We start from the raw sequence: 22,852 nt of genomic DNA on the forward strand, positions 1-22,852 counted from the left end.
TCATCCAATGCACAAGAGAGCAGATTCACCAATAAGTGGTCCTGAGATATCTAGGAGGCCAAGACGGTGGGGGGCTCAGAAAGTGTGATTCTTGGGGTGTTGGCTTGTATACCAAACACCCTTAAATGAAGTAATAGAACATTTAAAAAACAAAATTCTCTCACAACTTTTCAATCAGCTAAAAGAGTTCAGTTCTTCTTGTTCAGGTCCATGATTTGCTATTGCATGCAGCGACCTCTCTCTCACTCTCAAAATTTATCCATTAAACAGCTCAAGAGTTCAACTCATGTGGCATATGGTATGATTCTAATGCAAGTCCTTTGAAACAAAGTTCTTTGAGATAGTCATCTGAGATTAAAGCGTGAGTTTAACAAAGAGAACTACATTTAAAAAAAAAAAAAGCTGAGAGTCTAACAAAGAGAATGAAAGAAAGCCAACAAATTGAAGTAAACTAAAGAAATAATAAAATAAAATGAAATTAGCGTTGGATGGCCTATATGAATATAGAGTATGTGGTGGTTCATAGCTGAAAGTCAACAGAACTATTGTAACTTCACCATTATCCACGTTGACAAGTTTCAAAACCATCAAATAATTGCTTAAAAACAACATCAGCCAATCTCAAATAATTGGGATAAAGCTTGGATGGAATAATAAAAGCCTGGAAGGAATAATAGACTTTGGGAGTTTCTCCTGAAACAAGCCAAACACCACTAGTGCTGCCAATGTTGGTAGAACTGAAGAGGGTAGCCAGTTTTCCATAGAGAAGCACTGAGAGATGATCTAGGTCTTGAGCAAAGTGGATACTGACATACTTTGGTATCAATTGAGATGATGGCAGTTTCCCTTCATGTCTCCAATCAGCTTGCTCTCCTTGGGTAGTTGATTGAGGGGAATTTGAACATATCATGGTTTAACTCTGCAAATTATTCCATCTTACAACCTTATCCATGAGGAAAGTTGGTCTCTACTAACGGCATCATGCTACACTTCCAATGAGTACAGTATTGGGGTACACATTCTAATAACAATTGTTCATACTTATAATGGGTGGTGAGTTAAGTAATTGTTCCCGCTAAAAGAAAAGCTTGGCTATAACAATGGGCAACAACTCATCACCCACCAGCATCAGTTAAACATATATAGTGGACATTGAGTCTGAATTATCTATTTCATGCTCATACAGAGTATAGAATATTTTCCCTAGTGCATTAAGAAGCAATTCAAGCGGCAGCTAGGAGCCAACAGGGGCAGATGCAGCAGAAATCCACTCTGGCTAGGCCAATGTAGAGAACCTCGGCCAACTGAATTCCAAGCACCTGCCTTGACAGGCCAGGTGTATGAATTTCCTAGGGCTCCTCAAAATATGAGGGCAGAAATTCCATAGGGAAGCTTTGGGGGGGTGAATGAAGGCCAAGAGAAGGGTTACAGATTCCATCATTGGCACTGTATCTTCGACCCCTATTTCGGGCCTAACATCAGGCTTAGCATCCAAATTAATTTCATTTTGACATCAAGGAATAAGCTTTCGAGTAAAAACCGATTCAAATCCAAACATTTTGATTTTCATACCTCACAAAAACCTTAAGGAAGCTTAAAGAAAAGGGTTTAAGATGTGTAAGGCTACAATTCACTTCCTTACATTGACAATCCATAATTACATAAAAAGGAAAGAGCTTTTCCCTCAATCCCTTTCAATTTCACAATGCCTTCTAGCGCACAAGCAAACATTCTGATCCAGAACTTATTCATTGCAACTTCTATAGAAAAAGCAACTAAGGCTGTTATTTATCAGTATAAGCAACACAAGCCAGTTGTACTGCCTAATGGGAATGTAGCCCTGTTTGAAAGAGCCTATTGCGTTGTAGGGTTGCCTTGCCCTCCCTGGACCCAAAAAAACCTTACTGGAAAAAAAAAAGGGAGGAATCCTGCACATATCAACTTAATACAAGTGTTTGATTTTTTCTGGATAGGTGTACACAAGTTCTTCAAGTTTTCAAAAGACAAAAAAAATGGTAGTTTTTTGGCCTTATCTCTAGGGAACTTCGGAATCCAGACAGCCTATCAATGCAATAGCAAATTATAAGTCCTCAAATATGGTGTTCCTACACAGTCTTACTGGAACTAAAGATGAGAAGGCTATGAGTAAGATGTGTGAACCCAAAGTGTTGTACCTCTTGAATAACTCTTTTCAAGCCCTCATGAGTGAGCAAATAGATGACAAATGAGATGCAAGATAAAACATCTGAGATTTGGGAGAATAAGCTCTTCCAGGGGAAAAACAAAAAATAAGGAGCAAATTTCACCTTTACATAGATCTGTTTAGTCAGAATTCTTTTGACGGATTGGAGGAAAGAAATGTAGAGAGTAATGGTGAAAATTTTGGCCATGACCCCCACAAAGCTTAGAAAATGGCACAAGTCATCTCAGAAAGAGAAAATCAACACTAAAATTCCGGTCAGTTCCACGAGGAAACGAAACAGACAGAGCTTCTCCGAGTCTTGAAAAACACAAAACACTTGGGACTCACTTGACTCCCAGAGAAATCACTATGTTCTGTAGACTTAGCCAGTATTTCTGAAATGCAAGTTTCAATGTTTACAGACTCCAAGAGTGAATGAGCTGAGAGCCAATTTGGCTGACTGCTACGAAAATTCTTAAACAAATTTGCTAAACACTGATTTTACTATAAAGATGTGTGTAATAGAGATGCTATCATATCCTCTTGCTTTATGTACCAGAGAGAGAGACCCACGCAGATAATTAAAGTTGTAACTGCATACACCTTTGTAACATGCAAGGACATGGTCCTCACATTATACATTTATTTGATATTAAGGGGTCGCCCTAAGATCCAAGCTAGCTCAGCAAAGAAAATAGAGAGGCATGTGCAGTTGTGCACATCCTTGCATTGCATGTAAAAAAGTTACTGTTTGGAAAAGTACCTGCAACTTTGTTATGCAGTAGTATAGTAGACTTCATCTTGCTCAATTTTTGTTGATGCAAGTCTCCCTATCCAATTCAAGACAATCAAAGATGATTTTCACTTGGCTCAATTCCAAGTAGTCCATATTCCAAAACTGCTTCCAAATTGAACCCCAAAAAAGCATGCCATTTTCAAATATGGAATTTTCAAACACCAACCTATGTTTTATAGTCAACAACTCTCATATCTTCTCCCAACTTACGATCCACTGGCTCTTGTATATGCTAACATTAATGATGTTCACATGATGTGACATTGATAATGATACCGAATGCCCTCAAAATACTTGCAAATATATGGAGAAAAAAATTTAAGAAATATAATACGAGAAAACCTAAGATTATGATACACATATACAAGCACCATATATGTATATCTATGTGAGATTGTGTATAGGAAAAAGATTCTATACCCCAAAAGCCAATACCAAGAAGCCAATGGGCCAAAACACCTAGCTAGGACATTTTAGCCACATAAATTATCCCAAACAATTTTTATTAACCTAGTGATCAATTCCCCCAAAGAATTGATAGTGAGCTCTCAAAACCTTTTCATCGTCAAACCAATGGACACTCCAGAGACACTGTTGGAGTATTATGCCTATCGTCAAACCCTACATTTCATTGTCAAATCGCCCCTCCTAACCAGTGTTGTATTATGTGTAAGTAGCACATGGCCAGCCCACCTAAGTCTACTTTCTCTCATCTGATTGCCTATTGGAGCCTCCCCTAACTTCCCTGATATGCATTTATTCTAAATTCTATTATTTCTTGTCTTGCCCCTCGTCATCTCAAAATCTTCATATCAACTATACTCATCATATTGATATATTGTTTCTTGACCACCCAATATTCCGCCCCATAAACCATGGCCGGTCTTATACTTTTCTTATAAAACTTCCCCTTCAGTTTTAATGGTATACGTAGCGATCACATAACACTCTAGATGCACTTCTCCACTTCGCTATAATTCTATGCACATCTTCCTCAATATCTCCGTTCTTTTATATATATATATCCAGACAAAATAAAAATGAAACTTATACCTTCAGTTTCACCCCAAAAGCAAAAAATAGAAACATCAGAATATGTTGCAATATTACAGCAACAAAATCTCAACCTATCCAAAGAAGAGCTCAAAAGGAAGCTCTGGAGCGCAATAGAAGATAACAATGGTTTTGATGGAAAAACTACTTTTGAAATCAAACGTTCTTTTACTATAAACATCTGTTATAGGTACCTTGAGTATATTCCATTTTTGGATCTGTTTTTCTATATTATCTATTATTACTTCTTCTCTATTATTAACACGTAGTGTATTACTAATAGTGGCTGACCTATTAGATAATGTTCTGATGAAATTTGACATTGTAGTTCGAGTCAACTGGAAACAGTCCCTACACTTTTCTGGCTCTTCCTGACCTTAGTGATCTTTAGGTCACAACGACTTTGAACTACTACTGCAGATTTCAAAATCTTATTTAATAGTTCGGTTTTCTACTAGAGATACAGTTAGACCACTGTAATGTTAACTAGGCTCTGATACCATATAGCGGAATATATCAAATAACAACAGAACACAGAGTAAACACATGAACATGAACTATGTAAGGCGCGTATAATAAAAACACAAATCAAAATTAATAATCAAAGCAAACTCACATTTCACAGATACAGAAGCTGGTAAATAATTTCAGCTGCTCTGGGATATAGTCAGGGGCTTGCTTCCAAAAGCAGTCGCACATACCAGTTTTAAGTCCTTACACTTTTACAGTAAAGAAACCAAATGGCTACGAGCAATACCGGATATACAATAGAGAGGGGACAGTAGAGAGGAGAGTAGAGAGACAAGACCGTAGAGAAGAGAGTAGAGAGAGAGGACTGTAGAGAAGACAGCATAGAGAGGACTTCAGACTCAGAAGGCAAATACAAGATATTGATATATCTCCCCTTCAAACACCAACAAGCACTCAAGCTCCTAATGCTAAATCCATATATTTAAAAACAGCATATATTCCTTTGTTGATTATAGAAAATGAACATCAGACAAAAAATCCGACTGAAATAGCTGCTTTATAGCTCAGGCAGCACATGCATCCTAATATGGGTGACAGATGTAGAGAATGGTACGAAAGTATCCTTATGGAAACAGGGTCAATTTTCATAGTTCATCATTATAGAAATAACGATACTGAAATAACATATTCAAAGTTCCAAATCAAAAAAGTTATTTCTTACAAAGAATGGGGACTGGATCCTTTAAAGCCAAGGATCATAAATACGAAAGGATTTAAAATTAAATCTTATCATTACTATGAATACATGGCTTGGGACGAAGTCTTCTCATACCAGAATACAAAAAATTCCCATAGTTGGTATATTCAGTTCAAATAACTGAGCCAAATAAGTTTCCAAACTGGTTTAAAAATTGGTTCTCTATATAGGGATCAACAAACCAAATTCTACCAAGAGAACTACAAATTTCATAGAGAAAATTCTCTGAATATAATAGACAAAAGTCTTAAAAGAGAAGACTCCGTCCCAAACCTTTATGTATTCATAGTAATGATATGATTTAATTTTAAAACCTTTCGTATTTATGATCCTTGGCTTTAAAGGATCCAGTCCCCATTCTTTGTAAGAAATAACTTTTTTGATTTGGAACTTTGAATATGTTATTTCAGTATCGTTATTTCTATAATGATGAACTATGAAAACTGACCATGTTTCCATAAGGATACTTTCGTACCATTCTGTACATCTATCACCCATATTAGGATGCATATGCTGCCTGAGGTATAAAGCAGCTATTTTAGCCGGATTTTTTGAATGATGTTCATTTTCTATAATCAGCAAAGGAATTTAAGTGGTTTCTAAATATATGGATTTAGCACTAGGAGTTTGAGTGCTTATTGGTGTTTGAAGGGGAGATATATCAATATCTTATATTTGCCTTCTTATTAAAGCATTTGGTGTTGATGGTGATGCCAGAGATGATCCTGGACTAGGGACTATTTCCATCATTTGCTTTTGTTGGCTCCTTCTGCCCTCCTTGTAAAAATTCTCGGGTTAAAAAGTCAGGCAAATAATTGGTGTTACCATTAATATGTTCGATAGTAAATTCAAAAGAAGAAAGAATAATTTGCAATCTTGCAAAAATTTGCTGACACGAGATTTTTTACATCTTTCTGAAGGATGTCCTTGGCTGCTTTACAGTCGGTTCTTATAAGGAATGATTGATTAAGCAGATCACTTTAAAATTTTGTAACAGCATGCACAATCGCAAGTATCTCCTTTTTTACTGTTGAATAATTTTGTTAAGCTGGGTTCCATGTTTTAGACGTAAATCGGGCCAATTGTTCTTGATTATTCATCTTTTGTTTTAAAACAGCAACAAGTCCTTGTTCTGAGGCGTCTCTCTAGTATTTTAAATGCTGTAGGACTTGATAGAGCTAAGCATGGTAATTCCTTAGCTTTTGTTTTGATTTTTCTGACTGCCTTGGTATGTTCTTCTGTCCATTCTGGAGGATTCTTTTTCAACCTCTGGAATAAAGGTTTTGCATCTAAAGCCAAATCTTTATAGAAGTCCGAGATATAATTTAAACAACCAAGGAATCTTTGTAATTCAGTTTTTCCTATAATCATATCTGGAAATTTGGATGCAAATTATATTTGCTCTATCAATGGGAATAATTCTTCCCTGGAAAATATTATGTCCTAAAAACCATATTTTCTTTTGGCATAGATTTATTTTTCTCGCGGAGACTACTAAGCCAGCATTTTTTATTGCTTTTATAAATGTACTTAAATGCTTCCAATGCTGATCAATTGATTCAGAGAAGACAAGTACATCATCAATATAAACAATCATGAATTTGGTATAAGGATTAAAAATTTCGTTCATGATATTTTGAAATTCTGATGGTGCATTTTTAATCCGAAAGGCATAACATTCCATTCAAATTGTCCAAATAGAACATTAAAAGCAGTTTTGTATTTATCTTTTTCGGCAATCTGGATTTGCCAATAGCCTGATTTAAGATCAAATTTTGAAAATATACAAGCGTTTGCCAATTTATCCAAGAGATCTCTTTTGTTTGGGATCGAATATCTGATCCATCTTAAAACTTTGTTGAGGGGTTTATCATTTATAACTAGTCTCGGAGCCCCTCTTTCTATTTCGGAGGTCTTTTCCACATAAAAGGCCGAACAACTCCAGGGTGATGAGCTTTTTCTGATAAGTTTTTATCCAATAGTTCTTTTATTTCTTTTTTACAGATTTCGAGCAACCTATTGTTCATTTAAATAGGTCTTGCTTTGGTAGGAACTTTTTCCTCTCGAAAATCCGGTTCATAGGGAAGTTCAACTATATGTTCCTTTCTGTCCCAAAAAGCATTGGGGATGTCAGCACATATATTTCTTTCCAAATCTATTTTTAGAGATTTAATTTTATTTTGAATCTCAGGAAGAGATAATTTTTCTTCCAACATTTTGTATTTTATTTCTTCTTTCAAATAATAAGGTAATTTTTCTTTAGAAGAAATCTTATCTTTAATGTTATTGATATCATGAATTCTAGGCTTATCAATAAAGGTGAATTTAACCTTATGCTCTTCAATACTAGCTTCTATCCCTGTATCATCAATTTTAATTGGATAAAGCATATTTAAGAAGGGAGTCCCTAGAATAACAGGTTGACTTAAACCTATGAAGGGGAACTTGAAACAAGCCCCATTATTGCATACTGCAGTATCTGACAGTTTATAATTAATAAGCATTTTACTGCCATCAGCAGTATTAAGAACTTGGGTAGTCTTGCTGAAGTATTTAGTAGGTACTAATCCTTCATTAATACAATTTAGATCAGCTCCCGAATCAATCAGGGCGGTGGTTTGGAAACTATATTCCTTTTGAACCACAAGTTTGATTTGGTAAACCATTTTTGTGTTATACTAGGTTTATATGTTTACAATTCTGGACCTTTTCTATCATATTCATACCGGCTTTGGAGGTTTCTGGTTTAGGAAGGGTATCTTCAACCTCAGGTGGTAAAGGAATATTATATTCAATTACCAAATTATTAAATTCACTTTCTATGTTTTCTTCTTCAATTCCTTCGTTGATAGGCTTCTGGGTTAATTCTAAAATTTGAACCCTTGCTTTCAGAGCTATCAACTCATTTCTAACTTCATTGATTTCATTTAGCTCAGATATTGAAGGTTCCTTTTCTTTCTGCGTTTTATTTTGTACTCTTTTAAGAATGTCTTGGAAACTATAATATTTTTTTGTTGGGACAAGAGAAGACTTAGGTTTTCCAAATGGGGCTTTAGACATATTGATGTACTGGACTAGGGCTTCTTTTTTAGCCTCTGGATCTGATATTTTGTCGATGAGGTCTATAATCAAATCTTCTTCTTTTGTGAGGGTATTGATGCTTAACCCATTCAAATCCATTATTGCCTTGTAAAAATCACATTGGCAATTTTCTTCTTTTGGGTTACTTTCATCATCAGAGTCTAAATCAGAACTGCTAATGATGATATCCTCATCATTTATTTCTCCAATCAACATTTCATCTTCTGAATCAGAGGAATCAGAGGTTTCATCCTTTATTTGAAGTATTTCAAACAATTGTTTTTTAATATTATCTATCTCTAGAGAGTTAATTTTTCTTTTAACTCTACATTTATTTTTATAATGGCCTATTTTGCCACAATTATAACAGACATGGATTTTCCTGTTTCCCTTATTTTTAAAAAATGGCTTATCTTGTAAGAATTTTTTGGAAAATTTTTCTTTTGTCTTTGAAGAATGTCTAAATTTTCTCTTTCTAAATTTTTCATGTTTCTCTTTATGAAAAGGCTTTCAAGGGGTAGGGTATTAAACCCAAATTGCTCGCAGAAGTCTCCTAACTCCTTCTCCCCGTTATTCTCTGTTTTTCTAATTGTCTTCGAAATTTCAAGTCTGTACATAAAGCCAGACCTTCAGCACAAATTTCAGCTGATAATTCACCTAATGTATACAGAGAATAAGGAATAATTCCACCATACTTATTTTTAAGCCTTGTTTTTACCTTTTTTGCAAAAGGTGTGGTAAACCAGCTATAAATTTTTCTTTCCAATAGTCTAACTATCTTCTCTTGATAGTAAAAAAAATACATCTTTGTACCATTTGTAATGAGAGAGTGTTGGGCATCTTAGATTTGATAACAAATCTTCAGATCTTGCTGCCAACAAAGCAGTACTTCCTACAAAATGGAGGGTGATAGTATATATCAGAATATTGACTGCATCTCCTTCTTGTATTATATTGTCTTGGCCATTTTCACTTTTGACTATCCACTGTTTTGAGGCATTTAATATTTGATTTTTTGATTCCTCATCCATATGAAAATCCCACCAGCCTCTTAACCATCTTGTGAATCTACATATTATGGCTTTGGCTATTTCATGATCTTGATTTCCACTTGCCTTGCAGGCCGTGGCATACATGGTCATGTGTTTCATAAGATCTAAAATTTGGTTTTCAGCCATGCCATCTATGTTCCAATTTACTATCGATTTTCCTGAATAGGAGACCGAAGTAGAGATTAGATCTTCTTCTATCTGTAGATCTACTGGGGTAGGTCTACAATAGTACATTCTGGTTTGGGACACTGGTCTTACTTTTCTCCCAAAATCAATTCTATTGATATCTAAGCTTTCAGGTTTAAAAGCTTTTTCAATATCAGCAATTTCTTGGTCAGATGCCTTTTGCAAGACTTGAACATCTCCTTCCTTGGTTTTGGAAGGCTGACCCTTTTCATTGATGTTTAGCTTCTTTAATCTCTTGATCAATATATCTATTAATTCATTATTTTCCTCTTTTTTCTTTATTCCTTGCAGGCTAAATTTTCCTGTCTCAATAGTTGGAGGAGGTTTAAATAAGACAGCTTCCTTTTGCTTATCAAAACTTCTGGTTTCTGGAGTTGGTTTTAACCTATTTACTGCATTTTCTATTCTTGTAGTTTGTTTTCCTATTGTCTGGAGAAAAATATTTGTATAATTATTTTGTTCAATAATGTGAGGTATTCCTTCAAGCTTAGCCATATTATGGTCACTTTCTTTAGGTCCTATTTTGAAAGGTGGGGCTTTAATCTCAATTTTCTCCCCGAACTTTTCTCCTTTAAGTTCTAAGCTAGTCTCAAGGGGATGAATGGACTCAATTGTTTCTCCTTTGGTAGTTTGAAAGGTTTGAAAAGATTTTTCAACCATATTTACTTCAAATTTTAGAATTTTTATTCCAGAATCTTTTGCTATATATTTTAACCATTTAAAAAATTTGACAGTTGCTTTGTGTTTTATCATGAAACGATTAAAGTTTAGGTGGAAGGCATCTCTAAGAGGTTCTTTAAATTCTTTAAAGAACCATTCTCTTATCAATCTATTTTCTTCAGAGTAGAAATCTTTTCTGATCCATTCCTTATCAATCTTAAATTCTTCTTTTTGAATAACATATACTTAAAAGTCAAGATCTGAGGGTGTTGGTTCTTGTTCTTCTATTTCAAAAGATCCTGGAGTATCTATTCTATAGACTGGTTGTTGAACCTGATTTGGAGTCCTATTAAGTCTTTCAATAATAGTCCTCCTATGAGTGGGTATTCTTTTATATTCGGATTGTGGTACAGAAGAGGTCGAGCTTCTAGGAGGATCCCTAATGCTTGATTCACCAATCCTTAATGTAGTTCTTCTGGAGGATAGAAAATTTATCTCTATTTCTCCATCAGAGTATTCTACAATTTGTTCTGGGTCTCTATTTTCAAGATTTTTAACCTGGGATTCAGATTGTAAAGACCACCGCTCCAGTAGTTTTACTTGAGACCATGCCACTGATTTTGGTATAACCAAATTTGATTTTTCCATGTTTGTCTGAAAAAATATGGTTTGTCCTTTTAAGTCCATTTGCCTAGCATTTGGACACAAAGTATTCATTACTTTGAAACATATTCTATAAACAAATGCCAAGTTCGAGAACCTGAGTCCATATCAAAACCTTGAGTTTTAAAGTTTAGGGTAAGGACTTTTAATAGATTTGGATCTGTTAAGGCCAGCGAGAAGTTTGGAAAACAGTTAAAATAAATGGGGCCAATACAGAGACCGGATTCAACTATTTCTAACAAGGAATCAGTGAATCGTTTATGTCTGTTGTCTCTCAAACAGAGTAGAACATAATTATTTAATCATGTCCTTGTTAATGGTTTGACAACTATCTGTACCAAACCAATATGCAAGTATTTATAATCTTTCTTTGTATGATCTTCAACCATTCTTGGGGAAAATAATTGGAATTTGTCGTGAGTTTCCATAGCATAAATACTTTGTTCAATGGTTTTGATGGAAAAACTACTTTTGAAATCAAACGTACCTTTACTATAAACATCTGTTATAGGTACCTTAGGTATATTCCAATTTTGGATCTGCTTTTCTATATTATCTATTCTTACTTCTTCTCTGTTATTAACACGTAATGTATTACTAGTAGTGGCTGACCTATTAGATAAGTCTCAGTATATATATATATATATCTACATATATATATATATATATATATATATATATATATATATATGGGATAATCTAAAGTTCACAACCTTTCAAATTACAAAAGTTAATGATAGAATGGGTTGTGAGGGGAGGATTTCCTAACTTTGCAGTTTATTTTTTAAAAACAATTACTTTTTGTGATATTTTGCTCATTAAGTAAGGATATTTTTGTAAATATCACTATAAGACAAAGGGTACTTTTGTCATCTCTATAAGGGGTAAAGTTGAAATTTTTAATTAAAGGACAAGGGCACTTTACAAATAAAGTTTCAAGACACTAACTTCTAAATGTCATTGTACTTTTGTAAAAATTTCAAATTTTCCCTTGCTTCATGGTTCAGTTACCTATTAAGATAATTTTTTAAACAAAAAATAATGATCTTTTTGATAACCACACCCATCACTACCCCTTCTAACCTTAACCTATGCATTTTGTGGGGTTGTTAACTATAGACAAGCCCATAGAGAGAAAGAGAGAGAGAGAGTGAGTGATTTCATGTCACCATATTGAAACCACACTTCTGAAAAACCACGTTTATGGCATTTGTATGACCCCAAAAATTGCATAAACCCTTTCATCCATCAATCCCAAAAAATTAATATTCAATTTGCACCATAGATATGGCCAAAACGAATACCCTCCGACAATGAATCTAGACTACCCATTGGGTGAATTTCAAGATCTTTATGAACTCAAAACCAATTTTTTTATTTTTTAACATTAAAGCCATCTAAAAATTTGGATAGGGAAAAAATTCTGCTAAGGCGTAGATCTAAGCATCTCAAACAAATGGACAGCCTAAGTTAATTGGGCTAAAAAAACACTTCCTAGTGTGTGTTTTTAAATTATGTTTTTCTTTGAATTTCATTAGAATAAAAAGAGTTTATATTTAACAATTAGGGACAAATAAATGGCCCTAACATGGTTTTTTGAAGATCGTTTCATTATATTACTATAGAAAACCAATCCCCATATATAAATATCCATCACTGAAATAAATTTTCAAATTTGAGATGATATTTTCAAAAACAAGTATTCAATTATAAAGAGTGAGAAAATTTAATGGATCAATCTCCACATATGAGCTTCTATTAGGTAGATTTATTAGATATTATTAAATTTATTTGATTTAATGAAATTTATTAGATAACTCCTATTAGATACTAATAAATTGGTATAATCCCTTTTCTTTTTTTGAGAAAATTTTTCTTGACGCGCCGGGGTTTTGTGTTTTGTTTTGGTGGGAACAGCCTTTGGCGGACCTCAAAGGTGGGGGCCACGCGAGACTCTCCACCACCACATTCTCTCCACATGTTCGCCAGTCTGTTTGCTAGGGCATCCTTTAAAATTGGTATAATCCCTTTATAAAAGGTAAATTAAAAGTTGAGAAAAAAATGAAATTTACATTTTTATTTAATTATTTTTTCATTTTTATTTTCTCCAATTTTTTTAGATTACTTTTACATATATTAGTAAGTATATTATTTGCTTAGAAATCTCCATTGTTATGGACACTTAGGAAAAATGAAAATGTAAACAAGGAAAAAAGAATTTTATTTTTCAATATAATTGTACTTTTCATAACATATCACATAAAAATTTTTATCGCATTAGTAATTCATAATTTAATTGTTTGATTTTAATTTAACTATTTAAATGTTGCATAAAGATAACAATCTTAAATAGGTGAAATAATAGTTAATATGGTAAATAGATAAACATTTAAGTCTATAATCTTAAGTCCATGTTTTTAATGAAATGAAAATTGAGAAAGAGAGATATAGACGTTTAAAAGAGAGACGTGTAAGAGGGCATAGAGAGATGAGAAATGAGATAGATAAGTTTGTGATAGAAAGAAAGGGAGATATTTTAGGAAAGAGGAAGAGTGATTTAAGGAGAGCGGTTGGGATTTGAATGAAAAGAATAGTGAGGGAGATTAATTGATGACAATTAGTGAAATAGACATTAATTAATGGAGAGATATAAGGAGATGATCAATATTATATAAATTAAAAATCAAGGAGGTAAAGTTCAAATTCACGAGGACACTTTTTACAATAATAAAGGGGGTCCTCCTCTGGCTTTGTACAACGATCTTATATCTACAATGTAACAAGAGTTCAAAAACAAATAGCTAGATTGTTTTTTTTTTTTTAAGAGATAAAATTTTGTACTTCTTTGATTTGAAAAATAAAGAATTTAATTATTAAGTTCTTGAAGATCCAAAATCCACCAAATGGATGGCCTGCATTCACCGAAATGGGGAACTCATTTTCTTCCATTTTCTGGTGCAAACTCAATTTTTGTTTTTACTTGTATTGCCTACATACATGTGCAATGGACCTCTACTTAAATAGTGGCCAACACTATGATGTAAGGCTTACACACACATACACATACATGTATATGAAGTATGTATGTATGTATGGACGCACAAATATATATCAATAACTCGGCTAAATGTAGAGTATACGCTACAATATATCCATTGATGTGTCAACTAGGATGCTCATTTAACATTCCCAACAAAAAAACGCTCCTAGTAGTTATATCCGTAACTGAAACCAGCCATCTTAGCTCACAGTACATTTCCATAGACTCGCCAAATAGTTACAAAAGGAAAGACTTGCCAAAAAGTGACAAAAGGAAAGCTCAACCAATTCATGACAAGGGATGCTCTAGTGCCCAAAAGTTGCAAATACATTTTTTTCCCCAATACTTGTCAATAATGAAATTAAGACCGAGACGGACTGCGAACCGGTGCCCCAACCAGTTAGTTCAAGAGCCATAAGGAGCAATGAACCGGTCATAACCCGTAGCTACCGATATTAACCAGTTGGTTAAAACTTGCCGATTTCATTGAATAGCTGGTTCAGAATGGATTTTTTAAATTTTCCTAATGCTTTGTTCAGATTTTCCGACCATTTTGACTAATGAACTGGCAGAACTGACCAGTTTGGACTGAACGTCACCCTCACAAGGATGGTCCTAACAGCACTGCTTCTATGCGGGTGCCAAATATATACCAATAACATAGAAACCAGGCATCTTAGCTCATAGTATTTATATCCGTAACTGAAACCAGGCATCTTAGCGCACAGTACATTTCCATAGACTCGCCAAATAGTTAAAAAAGGAAAGACTTGCCAAAAAGTGACAAAAGGAAAGTCCAACCAATTCAAGACAAAGGATGCTCTAGTGCCCAAAAGTTGCAAATATATTTTTTTCCCCAATACTTGTCAATAAAGAAATTAAGACCGGGACGGACCGGGCCCAACCAGTTAGTTCACTAGCCATGAGGAGCAATGAACTGGTCATAACCCGTAGCTACCGATCCTAACCAGTTGGTTAAAACTTGCCAATTTCATTGAACTAGCTGCTTCAGAATGGATTTTTTAAATTTTCATAATGCTTTGTTCAGATTTTCCGACCATTTTGACTAATGAACTGGCTGATCTGACCAGTTTGGACTGGACGGCACCCTCACAAGGATGGTCCTAACAGCACTGCTTCTATGTGGGAGCCAAATATATACCATTAACATAGAAACCAGGCATCATAGCTCATAGTATTTATATCCGTAACTGAAACCAGGCATCTTAGCTCACAATACATTTCCATAGACTCGCCAAATAGTTACAAAAGGAAAGACTTGCCAAAAAGTGACAAAAGGAAAGCTCAACAGATTCTTGACAAGGGATGCTTTAGTGCCCAAAAGTTGCAAATACATTTTTTTCCCCAATACTTGTCAATAATGAAATTAAGACCGGGACGGACCGGGAACCGGTGCCCCAACCAATTAGTTCACGAGCCATAAGGAGCAATGAACTGGTCATAACCGGTAGCTACCGATCTTAACCAGTTGGTTGAAACTTGCCGATTTCGTTGAACTAGAAGGTTCAGAATGGATTTTTTAAATTTTCATAATGCTTTGTTCAGATTTTCTGACCATTTTGACTAATGAACTGGCTGATCTGACCAGTTTGGACTGGACGGCACCCTCACAAGGATCGTCCTAACAGCACTGCTTCTATGCAGGTGCAAAATATATACCATTAACATAAAAACCAGGCATCTTAGCCCATAGTATTTATATCCATAACTGAAACCAGGCATCTTAGCTCACAGTACATTTCCACAGACTCGCCAAATAGTTACAAAAGGAAAGACTTGCCAAAAAATGACAAAAGGAAAGCTCAACCAATTCATGACAAGGGATATGCTCTAGTGCCCAAAAGTTGCAAATACATTTTTTTCCCCAATACTTGTCAATAATGAAATTAAGACCGGGACAGACAGGGAACCAGTGCCCCAACCAGTTAGTTCACGAGCCATAAGGAGCAATGAACCGGTCATAACCAGTAGCTACCGATCTTAACCAGTAGGTTAAAACTTGCCGATTTCGTTGAACTAGCTGGTTCAGAATGGATTTTTTAAATTTTCATAATGCTTTGTTCCGATTTTCCAACCATTTTGACTAATGAACTGGCTGATCTGACCAGTTTGGACGGGAGGGCACCCTCAAAAGGATGGTCTTAACAGCACTGCTTCGATGCGGGTGCCAAATATATTCCATTAACATAGAAACCAGGCATCTTAGCTCATCGTATTTATATCCGTATCTGAAACTAGGCATCTTAACTCACAGTACATTACCATAGACTCGCCAAATAGTAACAAAAGGAAAGACTTGCCAAAAAGTGACAAAAGGAAAGCTCAACCAACTCATGACAAGGGATGCTCTAGTGCTCAAAAGTTGCAAATACATTTTTTTCCCCAATACTTGTCAATAATGAAATTAAGACCGGGACGGACCGGGAACCGGTGCCCAAACCAGTTAGTTCACTAGCCACAAGGAGCAATGAATCAGTCCTAACCCGTAGCTACCGATCTTAACCAGTTGGTTAAAACTTGCCGATTTCGTAGAATTAGCTGGTTCAAAATGGATTTTTTCAATTTTCATAATGCTTTGTTCAGATTTTCCGACCATTTTGACTAATGAACTGGCTGATCTGACCAGCTTGGACTGGACGGCACCCTCACAAGGATGGTCCTAACAGCACTGCACCTATGCGGGTGCCAAATATATACCATTAACATAGAAACCAGGCATCTTAGCTCATAGTATTTATATCCGTAACTGAAACCAGGCATCTTAGCTCACAGTACATTTCCATAGACTCGCCAAATAGTTACAAAAGGAAAGACTTGGAAAAAGTGACAAAAGGAAAGCTCAACAAATTCATGACAAGGGACGCTCTAGTGCCCAAAAGTTGCAAATACATTTTTTTCCCCAAGACTTGTCAATAATGAAATTAAGACCAAGACGGACCGGAAACCGGTGCCCCAACCAGTTAGTTCACGAGCCATAAGGAGCAATGAACTGGTCATAACCGGTAGCTACCGATCTTAACCAGTCGGTTGAAACTTGCCGATTTCATTGAACTAGAAGGTCCAGAATGGATTTTTTAAATTTTAATAATGCTTTGTTCAGATTTTCCGACCATTTTGACTAATGAACTGCCTGATCTGACCAGCTTGGACTGGACAGAACCCTCACAAGGATGGTCCTAACAGCACTGCTTCTATGCCGGTGCCAAATATACACCATTAACATAGAAACCAGGCATCTTAGCTCATAGTATTTACATCCGTAACTGAAACCAGGCATCTTAGCTCACAGTACATTTCCATAGACTCGCCAAATAGTTACAAAAGGAAAGACTTGCCAAAAAGTGACAAAAGGAAAGCTCAACCAATTCATGACAAGGGATGCTCTAGTGCCCAAAAGTTGCAAATACATTTTTTTCCCCAATACTTGTCAATAATGAAATTAAGACCAGGAGGGACCGGGAACCGATGCCCCAACCAGTTAGTTCACTAGCCATAAGGAGCAATGAATCGGTCATAACCCGTAGCTACCGATCTTAACCAGTTGGTTAAGACTTGCCAATTTCGTTGAACCAGTTGGTTCAGAATGGATTTTTAAAATTTTCATAATGCTTTGTTCAGATTTTTCGACCTTTTTGACTAATGAACTGGCCGATCTGACCAGTTTGGACTGGACGGCACCCTCACAAGGATGGTCCTAACAGCACTGTTTCTATGCGGGTGCCAAATATATACCAATAACATACAAACCAGGCATCTTAGCTCATAGTATTTATATCCGTAACTGAAACCAGGCATCTTAGCTCACAGTACATTTCCATGGACTCGCCAAATAGTTACAAAAGGAAAGACTTGCCAAAAAGTGACAAAAGGAAAGCTCAACCAATTCATGACAAGGGATGCTCTAGTGCCCAAAAGTTGCAAATACATTTTTTTCCCCAATACTTATCAATAATGAAATTAAGACCGGGACGGACCGAGAACCGGTGCCCCAACCAGTTAGTTCACGAGCCATAAGGAGCAATGAACTGGTCATAACCGGTAGCTACCGATCTTAACCAGTTGGTTGAAACTTGCCGATTTCGTTGAACTAGAAGGTTCAGAATGGATTTTTTAAATTTTCATAATGCTTTGTTCAGATTTTCCGACCATTTTGACTAATGAACTGGCTGATCTGACCAGTTTGGACTGGACGGCACCCTCACAAGGATCGTCCTAACAGCACTGCTTCTATGCGGGTGCAAAATATATACCATTAACATAAAAACCAGGCATCTTAGCCCATAGTATTTATATCCGTAACTGAAACCAGGCATCTTAGCTCATAGTACATTTCTATAGACCCGCCAAATAGTTATAAAAGGAAAGACTTGCCAAAAAGTGACAAAAGGAAAGCTCAACCAATTCATGACAAGGGATGCTCTTGTGCCCAAAAGTTGCAAATATATTTTTTTCCCCAATACTTGTCAATAATGAAATTAAGACCGGGACGGACCGCGAACCGGTGCCCCAACCAGTTAGTTCACGAGCCATAAGGAGCAATGAACCGGTCATAACCCGTAGCTACCGATCTTAACCAGTTGGTTAAAACTTGTTGATTTCGTTGAACTAGCTGGTTCAGAAAGGATTTTTTAAATTTTCATAATGCTTTGTTCAGATTTTCCGACCATTTTCACTAATGAATTGGCTGAACTGACCAGTTTGGACTGGACGGCACCCTCACAAGGATGGTCCTAACAGCACTGCTTCTATGCAGGTGCCAAATATATACCATTAACATAGAAAAACTTATGTAACAAGATAATGGTCTATGTCATTGTAGTAATGTCAATAGTCATATTTCTGCATCACAAACCATATATAATATATTTTGATAATATTGACATGCACAAACCATATACTATTTTGGGGGTGAAGGGGTCAATAATTCAAAACCATGTCTAGTATCAATGATATCTGGTATCTCTATCCATATTCCTATGAAGAAGATATTTAATAAATCATAATTTAAATTTTTATCTTGGCACATGCTCCGTGAGCAACGAAATGCATTTTCAACTAGCATTTCATTCATCAAAATGATGCATTCATGAAAGATGTTCTATAAGTCATCATGAAAGAATTTAAGCGCCAAAAAATTCAATATCACCAATGCAACCTTATCAGAGCACTTTAAACCTTATCTGAACAGTCCAACAATGCACCACACAAGCGTTCATAATCAATAGGCAATGAATACTTAAGGGGACTAGTTTGCTAATGCATTAGCATGCAGCCAATGGAAGGCGGGCGGACAATATATGTTTATCGTGGCATGTGAATGCATTTCTGACTAGTATTTGATCCAACAACATGGTGCACTCATGTACTATAAGCCATCTCCAATAATTTAAGCTCTACAAAAATTCAGTCCCTCCAAGGCCACCTTATCTGAGCACTTCAAAGTTCATTTGAACACCTCAATAATATGCTACACAAGCATTCATGATCAATAGGCAGTCAATACAACACAGGAACCCTTTCTAAGGTATTTCTTTTAGCTTGAGAACATGCAGCCTGTGGGAGGTGCACAATATAATATTATCTTGAAACATGCTCTTTGTCCAATGAAACGCATTTCTGATCGGCATTTAATCGAAACATGAGCCACTCATAGTATATAAGTCATCTCTAAGAATTTAAGAACAACAAATATTCAGTCCCTCCAATGCAACCTTTATTGAGCACTTCAAACCTCATATAAACACCGCAATTATGTGCTACACAAGCATTCATGATCAATAGGCAGTTAATACTTAGGGTGCTAAGTCATTTCTCCATCTCGAGAGCAAGGGGTCTACAGGAAGTGCACAACTTAAAGGAAATGTGGATGAAAAAAATGTCAAAGCTGTTAAATAACCACATGAACGGATAAACCAAACATAAAACAAACATTAATTATTTCAATAGTTATATAGGGTATGGAATCTTACATGAAATACATAGAAAAATTTGTACTGCACAAAAAATGCAAGTGCACGTGGAGTCTTGATTCAACAAGTAACTAATCTACACTACCCTATCTGAAAACATGAAGGTATTAACTCATGCACAAAGGTCTGGAAATTCACGAAGAGGATATCAACTCAGAAAATAAATATTATAAAGAGAACATGAAACCTAGCAAAAGGTAAAAGCTTACAACACAGCCTATGCATCAGCAACCTCCGATCCTTTTTGAGAAAATGGGTCATGCGTCGGGCCAACATCCTGCCCAATGTGCCTCTGAACCAGTCTCTGCAAATCTGACATTACCGTGTGCTCTCTCTTCGCCTTCTCCTCGTAATTGAACATAGCAAGTGCCCGCTTATCTTCAGCACTGTAAACCTGGTTTTCTTTCCTTATACGAATCGCATTCATTCTTTGATGCCTGCTCCCACTCATGACATAACCCAAGCCCTCAAACTTCTGAATCTCTTCAGCTGAAAGACCCACTTCTCCTCTTCTAGGAATACGCTTGCCTTGCTGAACATACTGAGCAATGGCGTCTCCTTCTCCAGGCCGTAGGGCACCTCCATAGCTGATATGGCCTTCGGCTCTAGGGAGAGGCATAGGCCCAACAACAGGCTCATTTTCAAGGCCTGAGTTGGGTTTCTTTTGTGACTCTATCATCTCCTTGAACAAAAGAGCTTCATTATCAATCTCTGATTTTTTGGGGGCTTGTTCTTTTTCTTTTTGGGCCTCATTGCCCTCATTATCTGATGAATTGTTGGCCTCTGAATCTGAGTGCATCTTTTTCTTGGATTTGTTAGGGTGGGAAGATGGTTTCAACGCCATCATAGCAACATCAGATTCATCGCTTTCTCTCTCACTACTGCTTTCACTTTCAGAACTAATGTCCCTTCTACTCCTCCGTGACTTTCTACGCGCCACCCCTTTTCTCGAATTTTTTTTGAGGCCATGCTTCCTGTTGGGTTTCTTCTTTTTATCAGAAGAGTACTCTGAAGAACTCAAATCATCACTTTTTTCACTTCCAGAGACCGAATCTCTGCTTGTTCGGTTCTTCCTATGAGACCCACTTCTATTATGTGTTCTTCTATCTCTTTTCTTCCTCCTTGTACCAGGCGAGCTGCTTATCTCTGAACCAGAACTAGATTCACTTTCTGATTCCTCATTCTCTTCACTCTCGGTGACTAAATCTCTTCTCTTTCTATTGCTTCCCTTACGATGAGACCCATTTCTCTCTCCTCCAATTTCCCTCTTCTTCTTTTTCCTCTTCTCTGAGTCAGAACCAGATTCTGATTCACTTTCCAATTCATCTGAAACTGGACGGTTTCTCTTTCTACTCTTAATATGAGACCTACGTCTCTCTCTTCTTCCTCCCCTTTCTGTCCTCTTCATTACGAGTGATCTGTTTATCTCTAAATCAGAATCTGGTTCTTCATCACGACTACTCTTTTCTTGATCTTTATAGTAAGAGGAAGCTTTCCTTCCACTACCTGAGAACCCATCTCCATAATTAACCCTAGATATCTCATCAGATTGAAAATCCTTCTCATTTATAGCAATTTCAACTCCAATTTCTTGATCATCGCCATGATCCAATCTAGGAGGACTTGGGGTGACATTCCATATACAATTCCTCAATTTGGTCCTCAATTTTTGCCTCTTTATCCTTCTGTATTCTTCATAATCCAAACCCTTCAACTCTTCATCATCTGTATCAGAAACCCTACCATATCGAGAACCCTTATCCCTGTCGAGAATAGACCTATTAGACCTTCCTCCATAGCCATCGCGTCGGGACCTTAAGTTCCTGAAGTGACCTGGGCTAGGGCTCCGATCATCATCAAGGTTTCGGCGTCGGTCATTCCAGTCCATACTTAGCAAATCGCCGTTTAATCTGTGATTATTTGTGATAATTGTTTTTATGAAAATACTGTTTATGGCACAAATTAGAGCTCAAAACATAGTCTTTTACTAGTGAATGAGAAGGAGAGAGTGTGGCTACAGGACCAAGTAATCAATATTTTGAACTAATGAATGAGAAGGAGAGAGTGTGGCTACAAACCAAGTAATTAATATTTTGTTTTTGATTATGCGTTAACAAAGATAAATAATATAGTTCAAATTGTAAACTTACAGGAGCAAGCAATTTGTATATGTAGGATTAGTTCCCCAAACCTAATCCTTCAGCTCATCTTGCTGCTTCCCCAAAAAAAAAAAGAAAAACTCTCTTCCTTTTCTCTCTCTAAAAATCAGTTAGGGCTGGTTTTTTCTCAAACAACATCCCAAATCACATAGAAAAACCCTCTTCAAACTATCCCAAATCACAGAGAAAAACCCTCTTCAAACTATCCCAAATAAGCATCCGATCTTCATTTTCTGTCTCTAAAATTCAGTTAGGGCATCTTCCGGTTTGTGAAGCCAAAGATCTCTTCCTTCGTCCTTCTTCTCTCCCTATAAACCCTAATGGCTATGAGCCCAGCCCTATTTTCTTCTCTTCTTTTTCCTTCTTCTCTCTCTAAAAGGTAAACAGGGATGTGAAACCCTACTTTCTGCGAGCCTCCTTTCAATTATAGAAATTTATAAAATTTGAACAGTAACCATAGCTACCATACTATAGTTAAATCATTGTAATGAGAAAACAAAAATCGAGTATTTTTTTTTTACCTTAGGTGTGTGTTTTTAACTATTTGATGGATAAATTTATACATATTTATCACCATAGCATTAAAGTATTTACTAAATAAATTTATATAGTTTACTTGCTTTTAGTATCTAATAAGTAGGTGTGATGTTTTTTAAAATATTTAATAGATAGCTTTTTATATGATACATTTTTTTGGTATATACTAGTTAATTTTATATTTAATATTGGATGATTAGATGAGAGTCCCGAGATATTTAAATT

At 35.9% G+C, this 22,852-nt stretch overlaps 1 protein-coding gene across 3 annotated transcripts; it reads right to left on the bottom strand.

Annotated features, from left to right (window-relative positions):
• Positions 1-319: 319 nt before the first annotated feature.
• LOC18442091 (uncharacterized) lies at positions 320-22,498 on the bottom strand. Of its 3 annotated transcripts, XM_020671927.2 has the most exons (3): positions 22,082-22,498; positions 20,141-21,841; positions 442-919 (listed from the first exon to the last, which is right to left on the bottom strand). In XM_020671927.2, the coding sequence occupies exon 2, from the start codon at positions 21,817-21,819 to the stop codon at positions 20,149-20,151; it is 1,671 nt and encodes a 556-aa protein (XP_020527586.1). In that variant the 5' UTR covers positions 21,820-21,841; positions 22,082-22,498; the 3' UTR covers positions 442-919; positions 20,141-20,148. The 3 variants fall into 3 exon arrangements, with proteins under 3 accessions (XP_020527587.1, XP_020527586.1, XP_011626207.1); XM_020671928.2 differs by lacking the exon at positions 442-919 and adding an exon at positions 320-348 and having other exon boundaries at positions 20,141-22,498; XM_011627905.3 differs by having other exon boundaries at positions 20,141-22,498.
• Positions 22,499-22,852: the final 354 nt, after the last annotated feature.

Source organism: Amborella trichopoda, chromosome 6, assembly GCF_054954075.1.
Source record: "Amborella trichopoda isolate Santa Cruz 75 chromosome 6, AtrichopodaSantaCruz75HAP2 v2.0, whole genome shotgun sequence".
Taxonomy (NCBI): Eukaryota; Viridiplantae; Streptophyta; class Magnoliopsida; order Amborellales; family Amborellaceae; genus Amborella; species Amborella trichopoda.

What these genes read in the sequence shown, in the direction of transcription:
- LOC18442091 (XM_020671928.2), bottom strand. Translation starts at nt 21,819, where the DNA reads ATGGACTGGAATGACCGACGCCGAAACCTTGATGATGATCGGAGCCCT.